We start from the raw sequence: 22,504 nt of genomic DNA, 5'->3' as shown, positions 1-22,504 counted from the left end.
AATGTATCTACAGTAGATCCTCTATGAGGCTGTGGAGGGATTCTAGTTGTGGATTTAAAAGAAAACATGAATCATCAGCGTACAATGACACCTTTGTTTTTAAGCCCTGGATTTCTAATCCTCTGATATTATTATTGGATCTGATTTTAATAGCTAACATCTCGATGGCCACAATAAATAGATATGCCGATAGTGGACAACCTTGTTTCACTCCTCTTGACAGTTTAAAACTTTCTGAGAAATAGCCATTATTTACTATTTTACACCTAGGGTTACTATACATGATTTTCACCCATTTTATAAGAGATTCTCCAAAATGGAAATGCTCCAGGCATTTATATATAAACCCCAGTCGTACTTTATCAAATGCCTTTTCGAAGTCTGCTATGAATAGCAGGCCTGGTTTCCCATATTTTCCATAGTGTTCTATTGTTTCCAATACTTGCCTTATATTATCTCCAATGTATCTTCCATGTAAAAAACCTGTCTGATTAGAATGAATAATATCCGACAATACCTTTTTAATTCTATGCGCTATACATTTTGCTAGAATTTTTGTATCACAACACTGAAGTGTAAGGGGCCTCCAATTTTGTAAATGGACTGGATCTTTATATTTTCCACTTGTATCCTGTTTCAGTAATAATGAGATCAGACCTTCTTATTGAGTGTCAGATAATCTACCATTTACATAGGGGTAGTTAAAACATGCTAATAACGGTCCTCTTAGTATATCAAAAAAGGTTTGGTATACCTCGACTGGTATGCCATCCAACCCTGGAGCTTTCCCAGACTTAATGTCTTTAATTGCATCCAGAAGTTCCTCCTCTGTAATTTCACCTTCACATGAGTCTTTCTGTATGGCTGTTAATTTGACATTATCAATAGAAAAAAATTCTCTACAATTAGCTTCAGTTAGAGGAGATGGAGGCGACTGAAAAGAAAACATATGCTTAAAGTACTTTGTTTCCTCCTTCAAAATATAATTTGGTGAATCATGGGTGACTCCGTCAATTGTAACCAGTTTCATGAAGTTATTTTTGGTAGCATTCCTATGTTGAAGATTAAAAAATAATTTTGTGCATTTTTCCCCATATTCCATCCAGTTTGCTTTATTTTTATAATATATTACACTTGATCTTTTTTGAATAAGTTTCTCCATTTCTTTTTGTTTTTCCTCTAATTTATTCTGAGCCTCTATGTTACAGTTTTTATTGCCATCTATCTGTTCTGTTAGACTTTCTATTTCCTTTGTTAGTATAAACTGACCTAAATTGCTTTTGTTTTCGAGATGAGTACTGAATTGCATGGCCTCTAAAGGCACATTTAAAGGTGTCCCATACAATAAGGGGATTTGCTGTACCTATGTTATGTTGGAAAAAGTCAGTTATAAATCATCCAATAGGCTTTGATTAAATTTCCATTATCCTCGCCCACGTGGAAATTCAGTAAGAGTAATGTATATGCCTATTATATGATGGTCCGACCGCATTCTGTCCCCTATCAACACTTTTTTTTACTTTTGGTGCCAACGAGAATGAGATAAGAAAGAAGTCAAGACGACTAGCTTGATTCAGTCTCCGCCATGTATATCTCACTAGATCAGTATATTTAAGCCTCCATATATCTACTAGTTCTAATGTATCCATGACATTCACAATTTCCTTAAGAGCATGTGGGTGATTGTTTGTGGTGTGATTTCCTTTACGGTCCATTGAGCTATTTAAAACAGTATTATAATCCCCCACCATAATAATATTGTCTTGAATTGCTTGCAGGGTTGATAATTTATTATATATATTGTCAAAGAATTGTGGATCATCATTATTTGGTCCGTAAAGGTTAATGAGCCATATCTGTTTATGGTCCAATAACATATTTAAAATAATCCATCTACCTTGCGTATCTATTTGGACAATTTGCACATTCGGACCGAAATTACTATTAATTAATATCATCACCCCTTTTGAATTTCTTTGCCCATGGGAGAAGTATATCCCCCCCCCCATTATTTTTTCCACGCAACTTCATCTCGAATTGTTGAATGAGTTTCCTGTATACAATAGATATTATATTCCTTCTCTTTGAGCCATGTAAATAATGTTCTTCTTTTGTTATTATCAGCTAAGCCATTACAATTATAACTGGCTATACTTATTTCACCATACACCATAATGAGATACAAGTTTCAAGTCTTGAAAGGCATCTTTGTTTGAACAATATCTAGAGAATGTGAACTCATAACCTAACGTATGATTTTAACAGCGATTTATCATGTCCCTTCCTAGCTTTGAGTTGGTGAGCTCTCTAATGTGCTCTATATTCTTTACAATTTAATGCACATCTTGTCTCTATGTGAAAATGGCAAAACCGCCTACGGAAGCACTATCAGCCCTATCGGTTCTGAACGTTCCTTGTAACTTGAATGTGTTTCCTTGGAGGGAGCTGCTTTAAGGGCTTCTCTCTGGTCATGCGGGGGAGTGTTATACAGGCAGCAGCACAGTTGCATAACCACAGAACACTGACAGAGATGGACAGAGTGGCCGCAGTGAATGCAGGTTAATAGAAGGCCAGTATGTACAGTGTCGCACTGTAATGTGTGCTCTGTAATCCGTGCTATACTTCATCGGTGTCATGAAGATTAATGAAAAGGCTGAAGATGTTATCTGATGACTGGGATTGGATAGGTTAACATTTGTGGACAATACAGTACCAGACAAAAGTTTGGACACCTACTCATTCAAGGGTTTTTCTTTATTTTTACTATTTTCTACATTGTAGAATAATAGCGAAGACATCAAAACTATGAAATAACACATATGGAGTCACGTAGTAACCAAAAAAGTGTTAAACAAATCAAAATATATTTTATATTTGAGATTCTTCAAAGTAGACACCCTTTGCCTTCATGACAGCTTTGCACACTCTTGGCATTCTCTTAACCAGCTTCACCTGGAATGCTTTTCCGACAGTCTTGAAGGAGTTCCCACATATGCTGAGCACTTGTTGGCTGCTTTTCCTTCACTCTGCGGTCAAACTGATCCCAAACCATCTCGGGTGATTGTGGAGGCCAGGTCATCTGATGCAGCACTCCATCACTCTCCTTCTTGGTAAAATAGCCCTTACACAGCCTGGAGGTGTGTTGTGTCGTTGTCCTGCTGAAAGACAAATTATAGTCCCACTAAGCGCAAACCAGATGGGATGGCGTATCACTGCAGAATGCTGTGGTAGTCATGCTGGTTAAGTGTGCCTTTATTTCACGTACAGTGTCACCAGCAAAGCACCCCCACACCATCACACCTCTTCCTCCATGCTTCATGGTGGGAACCACACATGCGGAGATCATCCGTTCACCTACTCTGCGTCTCACAAAGACACGGCGTTTGGAACCATAAATCTCAAATTTGGACTCATCAGACCAAAGGACAGATTTCCACCGGTCTAATATCAATTGCTTGTGTTTCTTGGCCCAAGCAAGTCTCTTCTTCAAATCAAATCAAATCAAATCAAATCAATTTTTATTGGTCACATGCGCCGAATACAACAGGTGCAGACATTACAGTGAAATGCTTACTTACAGCCCTTAACCAACAGTGCATTTATTTTTAACAAAAAAAGTAAAAATAAAACAACAACAAAAAAAGTGTTGAGAAAAAAAAAAAGAGCAGAAGTAAAATAAAGTAACAGTAGGGAGGCTATATATACAGGGGGGTACCGTTGCAGAGTCAATGTGCGGGGGCACCGGCTAGTTGAGGTAGTTGAGGTAATATGTACATGTGGGTAGAGTTAAAGTGACTATGCATAAATAATTAACAGAGTAGCAGCAGCGTAAAAAGGATGGGGTGGGGGGGCAGTGCAAATAGTCTGGGTAGCCGTGATTAGCTGTTCAGGAGTCTTATGGCTTGGGGGTAGAAGCTGTTGAGAAGTCTTTTGGACCTAGACTTGGCACTCCGGTACCGCTTGCCGTGCGGAAGCAGAGAGAACAGTCTATGACTAAGGTGGCTGGAGTCTTTGACAATTTTGAGGGCCTTCCTCTGACACCGCCTGGTATAGAGGTCCTGGATGGCAGGAAGCTTGGCCCCAGTGATGTACTGGGCCGTACGCACTACCCTCTGTAGTGCCTTGCGGTCGGAGGCCAAGCAGTTGCCATACCAGGCGGTGATGCAACCAGTCAGGATGCTCTCGATGGTGCAGCTGTAGAATTTTTTGAGGATCTGAGGACCCATGCCAAATCTTTTCAGTCTCCTGAGGGGGAATAGGCTTTGTCGTGCCCTCTTCACGACTGTCTTGGTGTGTTTGGACCATGATAGTTCGTTGGTGATGTGGACACCAAGGAACTTGAAGCTCTCAACCTGTTCCACTACAGCCCCGTCGATGAGAATGGGGGCGTGCTCAGTCCTTGTTGGTGTCCTTTAGTAGTGGTTTCTTTGCAGCAATTCGACCATGAAGGCCTGATTCACACAGTCCCCTCTGAACAGTTGATGTTGAGATGTGTCTGTGACTTGAACTCTGTGAAGCATTTATTTGGGCTGCAATTTCTGAGGCTGGTAACTCTAATTAACTTATCCTCGGCAGCAGAGGTAACTCTGGGTCTTCCTTTCCTGCGGCGGTCCTCATGAGAGCCAGTTTCATCATAGTGCTTGATGGTTTTTGCGACTGCACTTGAAGAAACTTTCAAAGTTCATGACATTTTTCAAATTGACTGACCTTCATGTCTTAAAGTAATGATGGACTGTCATTTCTCTTTGCTTATTTGAGCTGTTCTTGCCATAATATGGACTTGGTCTTTTACCAAATAGTGCCATCTTCTGTATACCACCCCTACATTGTCACAACACAACTGATTGGCTCAAACACATTAAGAAGGAAATAAATTCCACAAATTAACTTTTAAGGCACACCTGTTAATTGAAATGCATTCCAGGTGACTACCTCATGAAGCTGGTTGAGAGAATGCCAAGAGTGTGCAATGCTGTCATCAAGGCAAAGGGTGGCTACTTTGAAGAATCTCAAATATAAAATATATTTTGATTTGTTTAACACTTTTTTGGTTACTACATGATTCCATGTGTTATTTCATAGTGTTGATGTCTTCACTATATATACAATGTAGAAAATAGTAAAAATAAAGAAAAACCCTGGAATGAGTAGGTGTGTCCAAACTTTTGACTGGTACTGTATGTTTGATTGCTTTTGATTGCATGATAAGATTAATGTTGCTAGCATATGTTGATCATCATCCACTGTTCAGAGACAGCATCAATGTTCTAAGGTTATGCTATTTCAGGGTGAAGTTAGTATTTTATGCATAGTAGACTTTTGACCAGAGAATGGTCAGTCTAAGTTCACATTTGTTGGTTATAAACTCCTCTCAATTAAATACATTTAATGAGAGACTGGAATAGTTTCTCTCATAAAACCAAACCAACATGCATTTAGAGCTGATCCTCTGTAGCTCAGCTGGTAGAGCACGGTGCTTGTAACGCCAAGGTAGTGGGTTTGATCCCCGGGACCACCCATACACCAAAAAAAAAAAAATGTATGCACGCATGACTGTAAGTCGCTTCGGATAAAAGCGTCTGCTAAATAGCATGTTATATTATTATTATTATTATATCCCTAAACCCCACATACCAGTGTAATGTGAATTAACACTCAGTACAGTACCTATGCATCCCATAAGCCACATGGATGTGTCCTTGTGTAACCTTGCTGTGTGGAATCCACTGTGGATGGCAAAGTGTGGTAGCAACATACAATGCATCACTGTCGAGGCAACAGCCACATTCACAGCCAGGTAATCTATTTGTCTTGGAAAAATACGGTGTAAATGGTTTCTCGTTTTTGCAAGGCAAGCAGAAAATGCAGCGATTTTCAGCCACAGTACCACATCTTGGGGGAAAGGTTGCCCAAGCCACAGCTGTAATGATATCCACACTGAACTCTAGTGTTCCCCTCTATGGAAACATGTGGGGGGATGCATATGCATAATGAGTAGGTACAGTAGGGATGGTTCCATTATATTGTTCAGTGGATTGTTCTCTTGTACAGCTTGCATTCCCATGTGCCTCAGTCCACTAGCCATTAGGCCACAGTTCCTAATGATGGCATTCATTATCAAAACAGTGAATGATCCCCCCTCTATTATTTTCATTTGATTGGTGTTTTATAACCCCCAGTTTGGAGTGGTACAGCTCGGTTTGAAACCCTGTATGGAGAACTGTAGACTCAGACATCCACTCTTCCATTGAGGTTGTTAGGACCTGCATTTTATGTTGAGCCTCTTTCTAAAAAAAAAAAAGAAAATAGGATATTTGGCCAATTCTGGACTGCCTAGTTATTATGGGATCAATCTACTGACCTCTCAGAATCCATTATCAGAATGACACACTTTCTGCTCTTCTGATCAAAACTTGATCATGTATCACTGATGACTTAATCAGTCATGTAACACTCTGAATGAGCCTTCATTCTGTCAAGGCTGAGTAGAAATGTACGAGTGTCCTCTCAGATTCAGCCTCATATCAGCCTTCTAGTGTGCATTCATCCTGCTACTGCCAGTACCACTCCTCCTCCTCATTTACATACAGTAATACCTTTTTAAGAACACACTTACACACATTTAGAGTGTAATAACTCTAAATGCCCATTTTTAGCAATGTGTTAACCCCTAATTTATGTTCCCAAAGTAAGACATTTATTCCCTGTTTATAGTCTATGTAGTTGTGCCCAGTAAGAGTTTACGACCTGAATAAGAGAGAAAAATGTAAAATGAATAAGAGAGAAAAACCCTGTCCACTTGAATGGCCCATTTGTGATGATGCTAGGTCAGAGAGGCGCATTAAGAGAACATTACATTGTATAACAACCTCGCTGTCCGCCACAGACGACTGTCATTACCTAACCTCTATCCCAACTCACAAATGGTTTAGCCTACCCTCATTTTTTAAAGATAATATTATGAAAGATAAAATTAGAAACATGTTTGTCTGTAAAATGTGTATTAGTGCACCAGAAATTCCAACTGAATTTTAATGCAACAGAAATGTATTTTGTATTTGAGTGAAATGTACAGTATTTCTAGAGACCACACAAAATTCTTGTTGTTGGATGGTTGTGAATAAATCTTGTTTAGACCACATTTTAATAAATCATCAGAGACATGGAAACTGCATACGGAGACAAATGAACCCAGATGCCCAGACTTGTCCAGATGGACACGTGTCTAGATGGAGAAGCAAAAGGTATTAAGTTAACTGGTTTTGCATTCATCCTTTCTTCAAGAGGACCAACTTGGGACATGTTTGACAAACGAGTCCAATCAATCAGTGTCAATTAGAGGAGCATTCAAAGTAAAGAAAGCCACATCCTGGGTATCAGATGCTCGCTCCACACTTAACAGCAGGCAACGCAATTACTCTGCACAGCTTCCTAAAGCACCCAGGGTCTGTGAGGGTAGACGGATGCATATGAAAGGCTTTGGCTGCAATTTATCTGCCTCTCACTGGTAGCTAGCTACCCCTCCTGAAGAGAGAGGGTTCTACAGCGTGGTAGAGGAGCGCTCCATTGGGCGCCTCTGTTTCATGTCTTTCATGTCCAGTCCAAAGCCCTTTCAGTTATGGACACAGCAGTTATTGAATGCCATCATACCTGCAGTGATCTTCAAAGCCAGTGTTTGTTTGTGGAGCGTGCCTCTAGTAGCTCTCATTTTACCCCATCTCTCTCTGTTGGGGGCTACAGTAACCGTCAATAAGCTCTTCCCTTATTGATTGCATGAAGAGTGAGTCTATGTGAACTCATACTAGGCTACTCCACCCCCAGTCTCTGTTCAGATGGCTTTCTAACAGCTGAGCCCAAATCAGCCTCTGGGATGGGGGAGTTTAATCACATTTGACTCGCTGTGTGGATTGTAGCAGGTTTCAGATCATTCCCAACACAGCACTTTAATTGTGCTCTATATGTGATGCAGAATTAGCATACCATCCGTGCTGGCATCAGTAACAGAGCAAATGAGCACAGTTTCAGACAGAATCCTACTGAGATGAGAGGCTCAATTAATCTTTATCTCTCTTTCATTTTAACTAGGATATTAATTTGAAAATGTCATATACAGTGGGGAGAACAAGTATTTGATACACTGCCGATTTTGCAGGTTTTCCTACTTACAAAGCATGTAGAGGTTTGTAATTTTGATCATAGGTACACTTCAACTGTAAGAGACAGAATCTAAAACAAAAATCCAGAAAATCACATTGTATTATTTTTAAGTAATTAATTTGCATTTTATTGCATGACATAAGTATTTGATCACCTACCAACCAGTAAGAATTCCGGCTCTCACAGACCTGTTAGTTTTTCTTTAAGAAGCCCTCCTGTCCTCCACTCATTACCTGTATTAACTGCACCTGTTTGAACTCGTTACCTGTATAAAAGACACCTGTCCACACACTCAATCAAACAGACTCCAACCTCTCCACAATGGCCAAGACCAGAGAGCTGTGTAAGGACATCAGGGATAAAATTGTAGACCTGCACAAGGCTGGGATGGGCTACAGGACAATAGGCAAGCAGCTTGGTGAGAAGGCAACAACTGTTGGCGCAATTATTAGAAAATGGAAGAAGTTCAAGATGACGGTCAATCACCCTCTGTCTGGGGCTCCATGCAAGATCTCACCATGTGGGGCATCAATGATCATGAGGAAGGTGAGGGATCAGCCCAGAACTACACGGCAGGACCTGGTCAATGACCTGAAGAGAGCTGGGACCACAGTCTCAAAGAAAACCATTAGTAACACACTACGCCGTCATGGATTAAAATCCTGCAGCGCACGCAAGGTCCCCCTGCTCAAGCCAGCGCATGTCCAGGCCCATCTGAAGTTTGCCAATGACCATCTGGATGATCCAGAGGAGGAATGGGAGAAGGTCATGTGGTCTGATGAGACAAAAATAGAGCTTTTTGGTCTAAACTCCACTCGCCGTGTTTGGAGGAAGAAGAAGGATGAGTACAACCTCAAGAACACCATCCCATACTGTGAAGCATGGAGATGGAAACATCATTCTTTGGGGATGCTTTTCTGCAAAGGGGACAGGACGACTGCACCGTATTGAGGGGAGGATGGATGGGGCCATGTATTGCGAGATCTTGGCCAACAACCTCCTTCCCTCAGTAAGAGCATTGAAGATGGGTCATGGCTGGTTCTTCCAGAATGACAACGACCTGAAACACACAGCCAGGGCAACTAAGGAGTGGCTCCGTAAGAAGCATCTCAAGGTCCTGTAGTGGCCTAGCCAGTCTCCAGACCTGAACCCAATAGAAAATCTTTGGAGGGAGCTGAAAGTCCGTATTGCTCAGCGACAGCCCCGAAACCTGAAGGATCTGGAGAAGGTCTGTATGGAGGAGTGGGCCAAAATCCCTGCTGCAGTGTGTGCAAACCTGGTCAAGACCTACAGGAAACGTATGATCTCTGTAATTGCAAACAAAGGTTTCTGTACCAAATATTAAGATCTGCTTTGCTGATGTATCAAATACTTATGTCATGCAATAAAATGCAAATTAATTACTTAAAAATCATACAATGTGATTTTCTGGATTTTTGTTTTAGATTCTGTCTCTCACAGTTGAAGTGTACCTATGATAAAAATGACAGACTTCTACATGCTTTGTAAGTAGGAAAACCTGCAAAATCGGCAGTGTATCAAATACTTGTTCTCTCCACTGTAAGTCATCTGTGAATTTTGAAATGTAAAATGAATTACTTGACTCTCTGTGAATTTAGGTATTAGAGAAATGTACATTTGTTCAATGTAATTCTGTGATTCTGTAAATTATGGTGTTTTTCCATTGCCCATATTGTAAAAATAAAGCCAGATTGCTCTTCAAGTGAATTTAGGTAGATCAAATTGTATTTCATATTTCTGTTAATTTACATATTACTTTAATCTGTTTATGTATTTGAAGCCAGGAAACAAAACAAAGCTCAAATGTACCATAAAGCGCTTGTAATTGTGTGGAATGAGCACACCTAGGTTAATTCTCTCTGGGTTGTCTGCGTGGTGACTGAAATATAGGCTTACAGGCAGACTATTGCAAAGAAAAAACATGTCCTTGCATCATCTCTCCCTTTTCATAGTGCATCCAACAAAATTATTCATATTTTGTGAATTTCATTTTGAGAAAATAATATGTGGTTCAAATGTTTACTTATGTGTTCTGTATATCCTATTGTAGAGTGGGGACAGGTCAGTGTGGTCCCTGGAACAGTAAATGGTTGGTAACCAGATTTTGAAAATAGCACTTTCTTCAACGGCCCACCGGTGTCATTAGCTGTGGGCAGCAGTAGCCCAGTGATGATGCATTACTCATTCATTACTCATTATCAACCCACACTCACTCAGACTCTTCCTACACAAGCTCTCCTGCATTGGATCTTAGAGGGGGGTTGTGGGGGCGGGGAAACGGCAATGATGAAGCGTGAGCAGGCTCCTGCCTCGCTCTGATTGGCCAGTGTGATCCATCTAATCCGTTTTGACTGGGTCCTCCCCCATCCTCTTCCCCCTCACTCTGGTAGTGCTGGCAGCATCCATCCACAGTGCACACACTGTGCTGTCTCTGTTCCAGAGAGACTATATCAGCTCTGCACAGGGAGAAGAGGATTAATACAACATCAGCTCATCTGCATATTCCCAGGGAACACATAAGCACCCAAGGCTTCTTCTCTTCTCTATCCAACTCCAACCATCACAGGACTTGACACTCTCATCGTTGGAGCATCGTTCATCCAATTCTCTCTGCTGTGAGAGGATTTAAAGGAGGACACATCTTTCAGAATTTTTTTTTTGTGTGTGTTTCTTCACTAAGTTTAAGCTTGTCAAATTGGAGCAATGCAATTCATATTACATAGTTTAGACTAGTTCTAAGCATCCCGTTTTTAAGCATCCCGTTTTTATTTTTTCTCCAGAGGACCTCTAACTTTTTAGACTGCTCTATAGGGTTTGCTGCTTGTTCATCTGATTTGGTCAACCTGAGTGTCAGAATGCCATCTAGGGAGTCTTACGAGGTCCGGAAGGGAGAGAAGTCCCTGGTGCACAAGGCCAAGCAGGAGGCCAACCAGCAGGACATACTGGCTGCTGCTCTGGGGATGAGGATCTCAGGACCCCAGAAACCTCCAGCCACTATCTGGCAGCCTCTCAAACTGTTTGCCTATTCACAGCTTACCTCGCTGGTCCGCAAAGCCACACTGAAGGATAACAGCCTGCCGCCCAAGTACGTGAAAGTCCACAACTTCAAGGTGAGACACAAATTGCCACAGGAAGAGTATTTGCATCTCTTCGTCATGCCATTCCACTATAAAATATAGCTTATTTTTCAGCATGTTGTGGACAGGTGGCGTTTTTTTGTATTAGGTTCCTATACTGGCAGTTGGCCACCAGAATGCCTGTTCAGGGGGTTATGGGGCGAGAGAAAGCGTGAGAGAACAGGACTGTTTTGGGTCTGTCCACTGAGCTTTTTTCAAAAGGAAATCTGTTGGGCGGTCTGTGGTCCACTGTTGTTGGTTTGAGCACCAGATGGGAAGATTAGGCGATGAAGGGGGGTGGAACAGTGGAGGAGTGTTATTCCCATTAGGCTCCAGTCATCAGACTTGCTCTGGTCTGCTCTGCTCTGCTTGTTTGGGTAAGTTAATGAAGTGGGGAGCTGGGGCAGAAACATTCCCTCAAAGACTCTAGAACTGCTGACACTCACAGGACTCATTCTTCCGGCTTCCCTCCTTATTTATGTATGTATTACTATGCCAGGCAGTCCATACTGAATGCTCCGTTTCACCATTTTAAGGGTCTGTCACGCATTTAGCACAAATGTTTCAAGCTCCCTCCTCAGAGGAAGCAATCTGGGCTGATATGGTTAGTGTGTAATAGTTATTGACAGAGCATTTTAATGAATAATTATCCTGAACCTTGTACACACTAACCAAGATATCTCTTTTAAGTTATGATTACAAAATATGACGGAAAAAAATTAATTTGAGAAAAGATTCACCAAATAGCCAGACACAACAACCAGTGCTAAATTGTATGAATTAATTCAATTTTCATTGTTCCTACGTAAAGAGCGACTGCCTTTAAAAAGCAAAGAATCTATTTGAAAATGGCCTATGTGACATCGATATGAGTCAGAAACAGTTATTCTAGTGTCAAAATTGACTACAAAGTGTAAATAGGATGATTTTGGTCATAAAGTCAGTCTCGTCTAAAACAGAGTTTGGAACATCGGGTAACAACGGACAAATGAAGGTTGGGTTTTGATTTGACGATGTCCATTTGCCCACTAACATGGTGTGAACAGCTGCAGTGATTGCTCTCTATCCAATAACATAGACAGTGAGACAGACCTGCCCAGCAGCCCAACTTTGTTTACATATTTTTTTTACTTGAGAAATACTGGACCAAACACCTTAGTTAGATGTAAAATTGCACAACTAAAACATCCTCGGCAAAAAAAACGAACAAATGAAATGCCACATAGGCCATTTTCAAAGGGATTTGTTGCTTTTTAAAGGCAGTCGCTCTTTAAATACTCAATAGAATAAGGTTTTATTTTCCTGTGAATCACAAATATATATTCTAACCAGTCCATCCTGCCAATAGTATAGTCGGATGAACTCACAGTTCATCAGCCTTGATACCATCTTCTCCATTGTATACCGTAATGGACTGTTTTACTGCTAATCCTCTCATGCCATCCCTGATCCCATAATGAGTTAACACAGTGTATTGGTGATGGTCCTAGTATTTCTCACCTCACTTAAAAGGGCCATTATTCCCATCGTCGTGTAGGAAAACACCTCAGAGGGATCCCGCTCTGCATCCTCCCCATAGGTCTGGATCAGGCACCCCTGATTGGCTGAGCTGTTGTTATGTTACCTGGCGGAGAGGGAGCTCCCTTCCCTGCTTGAGCAACCCGTTGCCGTAGCACATTTCCATGACAACATGCCCCCTTACACTGGCACGGCATCAACAGTGTCCACCCATCCTCCCTGCTCTGCACCACCAACACTATTCGATTAGGCATCCTGTCAGATTTGACTGGGCTCTAAACACCCCTCATCTCCAACACACACACAATCTGTCTAGTTTAAGACGCCAGCATTGTGGTGTCTCCAGGGCAACCTGGGGAAGGTGTGGTACCCATGTGGTACATGACTGCAGCATCTGACTACCATCCTCTCTCTTTGTCTCTTTCTATCCTCCAGGTCCACACGTTCCGGGGACCTCACTGGTGTGAATATTGTGCCAACTTCATGTGGGGGCTGACGGCTCAGGGAGTCAAATGTGCAGGTACGTACTGTACTATACTTTACAGTAGACAGCCACTGTACAGCTGCAGCTGGTTTTACTGAACACCATGCTGTTCTTTAGTTATGTAATGGACTTTGATGTTTTTCTCACCCCAGTATGTGGGGAACCTGGTTTTTAATGTGAGTGTAAGTGTGTGTCATATTGCGTCCCTTAATCTAAAATCCCACCAATATTTGGGAACAGATTAGAGGAGTTGTGTAATGGAGTAAAATGGGGACTCAATATGGAGGATTTACTGTAGTACGTACTTCTCACTAATGTGAATGCCTTGCTTTAACAGCAAATGATGTGTTACTGTACTAATGAATGAGTGGTTCAGTTGATGAGTGTGCTTTCAGCACAGTTGATGAGTTTGCTAATGGCGTTACTATCCCACTGTTCAAATGACCAGCTTTAATGCTAATGTTTTATACTGATGTAGCTCCCATATTCCCACATTATGGTCAAAGCAATTGTTCTCCACTCGACGGCAGACTTATATGTAGTCTATATGCAATCTATATATTGATCAGTCCATTATCATAATGCACAATGGCGTCCAGACTCAGACTGGCGTCCTCTCTCTGTGCTCCAGTTGCAGTGGAAGTGGAAGTGGGGGGTTGAGAATGCCTCTGTGGATTCATGCTGAAATTCTCACTTGATGGTCTCTGAATAGATTCCCATTTTTAAACACGCGTACTCCTAGGCCTATCTATCCAATCAGGGCAGCTGAGTGATTTTGCTGCCCTGTGAACAATAACGATCTGATGTTGTGTAGCAGCCATTTACAGTGAATGTACAGTATAGTCATGAAATTATTTTGTTACCATCTAAGTGGTTATTTTTCAATTGATTTAAGGTATTTTAGTGATTTTATATCATTTTTATCACCGGATATTAGGCTTTCATAATGCTAGGGTAACAACAATAAAGAATAATTGTGGCAACCATGAATTTAGCATGTAAAAGGCTTTCATGGGATCATATTGCTGCAGTGCTTGCATGCTTTGCGATATTATTGATCTCTAGAAATGATTAACTAATTGGCTTAAAAGCAAAAGCTGTGCACTGCAATTTCTGGTGTTGTTATTTGGGCACACCAAAATATAGATGTTTTATCATGGTTTTCTATAAAGCAGTAGTTTTCAGGTGTTCATCATTCCTGAATAAGGCAGTAACATAGACTGATGTCTGTGTTTAATGTATTATTGATGGGACAAAGTGAGCTACACTTATGTCTGTGGAAGCCGACCCATGAATAATTTATGCGTTGCTTTAGAAAGCAGCTGACAATCGGATGAAAAGTGGCTTTTATTTTCCTTATTTTTTTTGGCCATTCCTTCAGACTAAAGCCATGGCGACCAGAATCTAGGACAGTGAAGTCTCATGCGATGTTTGAATTTGCATTCCAAAAATGTGCTCCCTTTTCTTTCTGTATGTGTGAAGTATTTTGGGCGAGCGCCAGGAAGTCAGCCCCTGCCAGTGCTTGTTGTGCCACATTTCCTCATCAGAGGACGCCCCCCCAGCCTCATACCATCATGCCCGTGAAGAAAAACAAAGCTGGCATGTCTATTTAATGAGGAGTGGGGCTCCGAGCGCTGGGAAGGAGCTCCATTTCCAACCGCATTAAAATTCAGCAGCCACAACCAGAGAGCTAGGTCACACAGCCCATTCTATGCATGGTGGAAAACAACATAGAATAGCTAGCAACAGAACAATATGTTTGTCTATATAATGCTGCCATTAGAGATGGTAAAATAGAGAAGCATTGGGGATCTCAGGCACAGGAAAGGTTAGACAACATGATAATGTGTTGATTGGCCACCAGCGGGACCAGCCCCTCACCCCACCTCCAGTGTCAGACCCTTTTAGCCAAATCAGGGCAGAGCCCATCCTCAGTGGAGTGTCTTCTCCTCGCCATGGCGATAGAGCTGACAGTGCAGTAAAGCAGTGTCTGTCTGCAGGCTCCCTCTGGGCTTTCCCACCCCACCTGGAACCCAGGGGCCATCTGTGTGTGTGTGTGTGTGTGTGTGTGTGTGTGTGTGTGTGTGTGTGTGTGTGTGTGTGTGTGTGTGTGTGTGTGTGTGTGTGTGTGTGTGTGTGTGTGTGTGTGTGTGTGTGTGTGTGTGTGCTCACATGCACAACACCAGTTTAACAGCCCTGTGTCTGGTGAGAGGCTGCCCTCTATTACACTGCCTGTCTCATACCCTTAAGAGAATCATCTCTTGAAGGTAATTACATTCCTGCATCAATGCATATGAATAAAGCCTTCTGGAATTTCTCTGGGGCCAATACTAATCAAAATATGTGTAGCTATATCTCTACATCATACTCTTTTTGTGCCTTTTTGTAATTTTTTTATGATTTGATATTTGAGGAGCAACTATTATGACATATTTCCTCTGAAACACCAAATATTCATAGAAAAAAACCTCAGTGAACAAAATGCTTATATCGAGATGTAGTCGGAATACTATAACGCACACATTTTTGTCAAAGTTCCTCTTCCAAACTGGGAGAAGGCAGAGAACTGCTTAAAGCTTGAAGGAGCTGGCCCATTTAAGTCTGGGAAACTAGGTCTAGTGTAGCCCGCAGCGGCTGAATCGCTGCCTTCACGGCCATTGTGTGCGAGCCCAGATTCTGGAGGAGAATGGAGCGTGCAGGCCTGACTCTCCCTCCTCCAGGCCACATTGTTTTCAGTGCGCCTCTAATTCCCTCTAAAAGCCTCTGTTACAAAGCAGAGCAGGAGTCGCTGTGTTGGCTCTCTGCTGTACTGTGCTCCCTGCAAGGTGAAACCTGCTCTGAATCTGAGGCAGGCAGATGCGCCTCAGGCCCCACTCACTAGCACTGAAGACAAAATCACTAGGGATGATCATTGAAACTACATATTCACTGCTTAGAAGAACACAAATAAGGTTCATGTTGTGATACGAATCTCTGTGACAAAATACGTCTTTTAAAGGTTTGGGTCATTGCGATTTGTGTTATTATTATTTTTATTGTGCTGATGAAAAACAAACCAAGCCACATAGTAAAATCCAGAATAAATTAGGTAGATATACATTTGGTAGCTATAAGACCAACCTTTGTTTAATTTGTTATTAATTGTTTTGATGCATGAATGGCACGCCATCTGGATGAGGGATGGTTTGTGGACCTGTGTTCCACTCCAGTGTTCAAGGTGACTTCAATAACACCCCTGGCAGCTGACCAAAGAGTGAAGTCATCAGCTAAGAGAGAATTCTCCAGTGGTCCAATGACATTCTGACTGCAAATATTGATCAAGAGCATTTAGGCCTTAGCAAGCAAAAACAAACCAAGCCAGTCGACAAAAATGAAATTAACAATCTGGGGGATGCAGGCTATTCATTTTGCTACACTTCAATGTTAATTCTGGTCTATTATTTCTCTGGAAGATGTCATTGGACGATATCATTAGACGATATCATTGGAAGATATGCCTCTTAGGTTCTCCACTCTGACTCTACTCTTCCTGTTTTCTTTCAGATTGTGGCCTGAACGTCCACAAGCATTGCTCCACTATGGTACCCTGCAACTGCGTGCCGGACTTGAAACATGTCAAGAAAGTGTACAGCTGTGAGCTAACAACCCTGGTGAAAGCTCACAACACCAAGCGACCCATGGTGGTGGACATGTGCATACAGGAAATAGAATCAAGAGGTGAGCAGAAGATAGATAGCCATGGCCATATTGAAATAGTTGAAAATCACACCCTTCTTAGAAATCGCACTCCCTCTTTCCCTTTCAGGGAAAACCCAATCTAGTGCAGGTAACAGAAATGTAAGGATGGATGATTTTAATGTTGGTCCTTTCCATTAATATGATGTGGAGAGCTGATGGGAGGTAATTGTAGACATGTAATGGAGAATAGATTACTGTGTTGCTGCTGCTTCAGTTGATTGCATTCCAGTTGAATCACTCAATGATGTAGAAGCATCATTTCTACCGTATTGTCTAGCCCGGTAATCTACATCAGTAACTAATGCTATATTTGATTTATGTCTTTATTATTTTATCCAATAATGCAGAAAACTATTTGCATCTGTCCATGTTATTCCCTGTGTGCTATTGTAGATATTTTACATTTCTCATGCATATGGAAGAGCTTAATTACGTTTTCTGTTGCCCAAGGTCACCGCTGAAGGTGAATTTGGCTGTATTTATTCTGCTCTTGAGTTGAATCTGTGTTGGATGCCCACTTCAGTCCTATGTTATGTTATGTAAATGCGGCATTTGTTATTAAACCTCTCTATCCCTCTGTCATAGGGCTGAAGACTGAAGGGCTCTACAGAATATCTGGATTCAGCGATTCAGTCGAAGATGTCAAGTCGACATTTGACAGAGGTATGTCTTCTTTTGACATCCTATAATTCTGTTCGGGTGTTAACAAACCCCTTGGGTGCCTCTCACAGTACTGAGCGCCTCCATGTGTACTCAATGTGATGGTTTTAGGTCATCTTTGAGCTAAATGTTGACCATGTGATGTGTTTATAGAGACAGTATTTGGAATTAATGGGAAGGTGACACATTTGAGGAGGGATTAATCTCCATCTGGGAGAGCACGGCTTGTCCTGACACGGTCCACTTACAGGATATATAGCCAGGGCCATGGGCCAGCTCTGGGGATGGCAAATCATGAGACTAGTCCAACAACCGTAGCTGACCGAAATGTAATTTAACGTATAATTAAACCTCCAACTTCATTTGGCTACTACAGTTAAAGATGTAGTTAGAAATAGTCTGCCTCATTCTCTGCCCATAGTCTGCCTCATTCTCTGCCCAGTGCAGTGTGAGTTTAGAGATGGACCAGGGGGAACCCTGGAGCTATGGGCTAAACCTTAGCTAGACCAGTGTGTGGGAGATCACCCATGACAGAGTGTCATTCCAACTCACAACACTGTGATATGTAGATCCTCAGCAGAATTAGGCCATGGGCTGCTCTGGATGTAGAACTGAGGAAAAGTCTGAGTAAAACAGGCCAGGCCAGTCCAGAGAAGCAGCCTAGATTTCATCCCCCACAGTGACACGATCCCTTTATTCCTCACTTCACACTACGCTCAATGTCCTTGAGTTCAATCAGCGAGAAAAATGTAACAGTGTCTTATGCACATCCAACTATTTATTTCCTCGTGTCTAACAATGTGTTTTATCTCTTCACAGATGGTGAGAAGACGGACATCTCTGCCAATGCCTATGAAGATATCAATGTCATCACGGGTGCACTTAAACTGTACCTCAGGGATTTACCCATTCCTGTCATCTCATACGACGCCTACCCCAGGTTCATTGAGGCTGCAAGTGAGTCAAACATAAGCAGCTTTTTCCTCTTCTCTGCCAGTTAAAACGATGCATAATTGTTTCAGACACGCACCAGCACCATGGAGAATGTACCATGCAAGAATAAATGCCATTGGTGTGCGTTTTCATATCTGTGGTTTAATTATGTAAATCCCTCAACATGAAAGGAAGTGATGGAAGTGTTCAGTGAACATTTATCCAGCTCTTCCTTTTGCTCTTTGAGTTCTCAAAGATGATTCTGCAAAAATAAAAGAAAAAATTGTTTTCATTGCTGTGCTTTACCGCATTTCCACTGTTTATGTGTTGCTATTTACAATCCTGGGCATTCAGTGGAGAATGTGCTTTCATGCAGTCCACATAAAACAAGCATCAGATCCTCCTTTACGATTGAAGTTCTTATGGTTCCGTTTTAGAAAATGACTATTGTTTGGTAGTCAGTTATATAGAGTTCAACAACAGCACATCTTGACTGTACTCTGATCTCTTCATGCTAGTGAATAGTTTCAGTGAGAACCATTGAGCACAGATGTTTATATCGGAGGTTCTGAGAGCATGTCTTGTGGCCGCTCTTCTGTTTGCTTCTCAGAGCTGGAAGACCCAGAGAAGCGGCTAGAGGCCTTCCGTGAGGCTCTGGAACTGTTGCCTGTAGCACACAGTGAAACCCTGAGGTACCTCATGGCCCATTTAAAGAGGTGAGCTTCTCAACAAAGCGATTCGCTACCCTGGTGATACGTAAGATCATGTTTGTGTGTCTGAGACATGGTTGTAATTGAATGATCAGATTTTCATTTTCATTGGGTTTTCAACATTCAGCTGTTAATTGTCTGTCCTTGATGTGTCTCTTCTTCAGGGTAACGTTGAATGAAAAGGACAACCTGATGAATGCGGAGAACCTGGGCATTATTTTCGGGCCCACTCTCCTGCGTGCCCCCAACCTGGACGCCATGACGGCACTCAACGACATCCGCTACCAACGGCAGGTGGTGGAGTTCCTCATCAAAAATGAAGACATCCTCTTATGAAAACAGACACATCCATTCTACTCAAATACGGAAGGAAAGAGCCAGATTTTTTGTAAAACAGCTTGATGCTGTCTAAACACCTTTTTGTGCAAAGACTTGAAGGAACCTTTGTATTGCATTTGTATTACATATGAAGGAATCTTTGTAATTACATTTGAGATACATCCGTTTCCACTCCCAGTTGAGCAGTGCTGAACCTTACTTTTTCTTCCCCTGTAATGGGTGTGGATGATGATGTACCTTAAACTTGCATGTCTGTCTCCCCATTTTTGTCGGGGCTTGTGTAGAACACTGATGGACCAGATTTTGTCTGTGTCTTTATTTTGTTTAACTTTGTAGCGGTAACCTAGCATGTGATGAAGATTGTGAAACATTAACCAGGTTTCCATTCAACCTTTTAGTGCGCGTAAAGTACATGTCGGATAAAACATTTACTGACAGGCCTGATGGAAACAGAACATTTGTCGGTAAACTTGCCAAATGTCAACAAAACAAAATACGCTAGACAAGGTGGGATCATTTTGTGTCGGTAAAATTAATTATGTGAGAAATGTCGGTGGAAACGCTTTTATGTGCAAATATTGATATAATAACCATCATATCGAAGTAAACTTGGAGTCATGCGATGACAAGTTGTGTGGTCCTCCCACTATGACTCGTTGGGAAAGCATGCAGGTATTTTTATGTGCACTACGTCATCACGCACAGCCTTTTATCCACAATAAGTACATTTGATGGAAAAACATCTCTGGTGGGAAAATGTGCATATTGTTTTTTGCGTATTTTAGCATATTCGCATGTAAATCTGTCACCAATTGGATGGAAACCCAGCTATAGTTACTCTGCTATTTGTCCTGTAGATTTACAGTCTCTCCTGCCCGGTTGCCCATTGGGCAATTATTTTTGTGAAACATTGTATACCTGGATGTGAAATAGACTACTGTATCTTTTCTTAACCTTTGTAATTATCTTTGACTGATCCTGTCTTTTTTGCCTTTTCAGCTGTTTTAGAAGTCTTCTTTAGGGGAAATTCAAAGCCTCTTTCAATCAGAAAACGATCAGTGTACTTTTAAATGTTCTGTTACATTTGCCTGACAGTCAAAACTGTGTTGCATTCAAACTGTTACATTTGTGCATTTCATATTTTTTTTATTGTAATATTTTTGTACTTAATTTGCGCATGTAAATTATAATTTATTAAACCTTGCTTGCTGAAAATGAAGTGGTTTGCTCTGAGTCATCTTGTTCCAGTAACAATGAAGCTATTGAATAAGCATTTAGTGCCGTGCATGTTAATTTTAGAATATGGTAAATGTGCCCAGACACCTATCATTGAGGTACATGGCATGCTACATTTGCGTGCACTTGCAAAATGACCTTGACAAAAGGGGCAGTTCCTCTCAGTCTGCATATTAAGAGTGACAGGCAGTGCTATAGACAACCCAGGGCCAACGTGACCGTGTGCAGCATCCCCTCCAACTCTGCGTCAATCACACTGATTCGCTCTGAGATTAACACAAAACCCACAATACCTTTAGGCACGGCCCTGTCTGCATTCAGGAGATTTTTAATTGCTGGATACATATGCAAACATTGTCCCTTGGGGTTTATGCATTTTATGTTTAATTACCCCACAAGCAATTTCTTTACACACAATTTCCAAAAACCTGTCATGCCTTATCTTCTTCACTAGCGGCTCATTATAATATCAAAGTGTACCCTTGCATTTAAACTGCCAGTGAACAAAAACTGTTGTTATTTTGGTTCATGTGTTTGTCCTGATTGAGTTCCAGACACTTTCCACTGGAGATCCTACTGGGCAGTGTTTACTGGTGGAGAACCACAGCCATCACGAATGACAGCAGCTGGCCTCTCCTAATTTAATGTGAAATCCCATTAAATGCTCTGCCATTGTTCTCAGTAGTAACTGTGGAAACACTACGCTTTTAGGTTGGATTATTAAAAGCCATAAAATCTGACCTGGCTGCCCCAAGCTTTTCTGTGTTTAACACCTCATGCTTTCCCATTTCGTAGTCGGCCTTTTGTGGCTTCATGCTCTAGTATGGTTTATACCTGTTCAGGAATTCTTTACATCTTTATCACTGGGCTTTATCATTTACATTAGGTTGAATTAATGGTGAATGAATTCATATTTAGTTTGGGTTGATTGGTCAATAAAAATGTGATTTATTGTAATTCATACAGCTTTTTTAGCTATTTATTATAAATCCTTCTACATTAGCTGCAGCCAGTAGACCAAGAAACTCATCTAAATGTTCAGATGACTGCTGTGATAATGTCATGACAGACCTCTCTTCATGCACATCAAATAATATTTGCTACAATTACCATGGGATGGCTGATTTGTATTCACATTAATGAATCTAAAGGTTTTAGTGCTTCTGATCCATGAGATAACTGACCTTTCTTTGTTGATTGGATGAAGTTGTGTGACATTTCCTCCTGCAGAGGCTGACCTACATTTCCAATTGCAAAATATATACTGAAATATTCAGCTCAGACATGTGAAGTGAAAATGCTGCATGTAGATGCAACACCTGTCGTGTAGATATTACTGTTTCTTTTCAGATTGTTGACAGCTAAAGTAGTAACATGTTGATTTCTGAATGTGGAAATGTGCTATATTTCTGCTAAAGCCTATGTAACCATCATATTGTAGGAATTTGGGGACAATGTTTAAACTGCATAGGCCTATAGTGAATAAAATTGCATCACCATACACCAATATCCCATACTAAACAGCCATTCCATCCCTTCCCCCACCCATCATACCAATAAATCAAAATGTACATGAAACAATTGATCTACTG

At 41.3% G+C, this 22,504-nt stretch overlaps 1 protein-coding gene across 1 annotated transcript; it reads left to right on the top strand.

Moving 5' to 3' along the window:
• The first annotated feature begins 10,591 nt into the window (after positions 1-10,591).
• Positions 10,592-20,887, top strand: LOC311128746 (N-chimaerin-like). Its single transcript, XM_084160996.1, has 7 exons — positions 10,592-11,288; positions 13,248-13,332; positions 16,840-17,013; positions 17,620-17,697; positions 18,514-18,651; positions 19,238-19,343; positions 19,502-20,887. The coding sequence occupies exons 1-7, from the start codon at positions 11,034-11,036 to the stop codon at positions 19,671-19,673; spliced, it is 1,008 nt and encodes a 335-aa protein (XP_084017122.1). The 5' UTR covers positions 10,592-11,033; the 3' UTR covers positions 19,674-20,887.
• Positions 20,888-22,504: the final 1,617 nt, after the last annotated feature.

This window comes from Coregonus lavaretus (genome assembly GCF_964263955.1).
Source record: "Coregonus lavaretus genome assembly, chromosome: 5".
NCBI classification, from domain to species: Eukaryota; Metazoa; Chordata; class Actinopteri; order Salmoniformes; family Salmonidae; genus Coregonus; species Coregonus lavaretus.
This window is presented reverse-complemented; position numbering and strand designations above follow the sequence as displayed.

Excerpts from the sequence above, each read along its gene's own strand:
- LOC311128746 (XM_084160996.1), top strand. The coding sequence starts at position 11,034 with ATGCCATCTAGGGAGTCTTACGAGGTCCGGAAGGGAGAGAAGTCCCTG. Across the intron at positions 11,289-13,247 it reads TGAAAGTCCACAACTTCAAG|GTCCACACGTTCCGGGGACC; the intron begins GTGAGACACAAA and ends TCTATCCTCCAG. Across the intron at positions 17,014-17,619 it reads ACAGGAAATAGAATCAAGAG|GGCTGAAGACTGAAGGGCTC; the intron begins GTGAGCAGAAGA and ends CCTCTGTCATAG.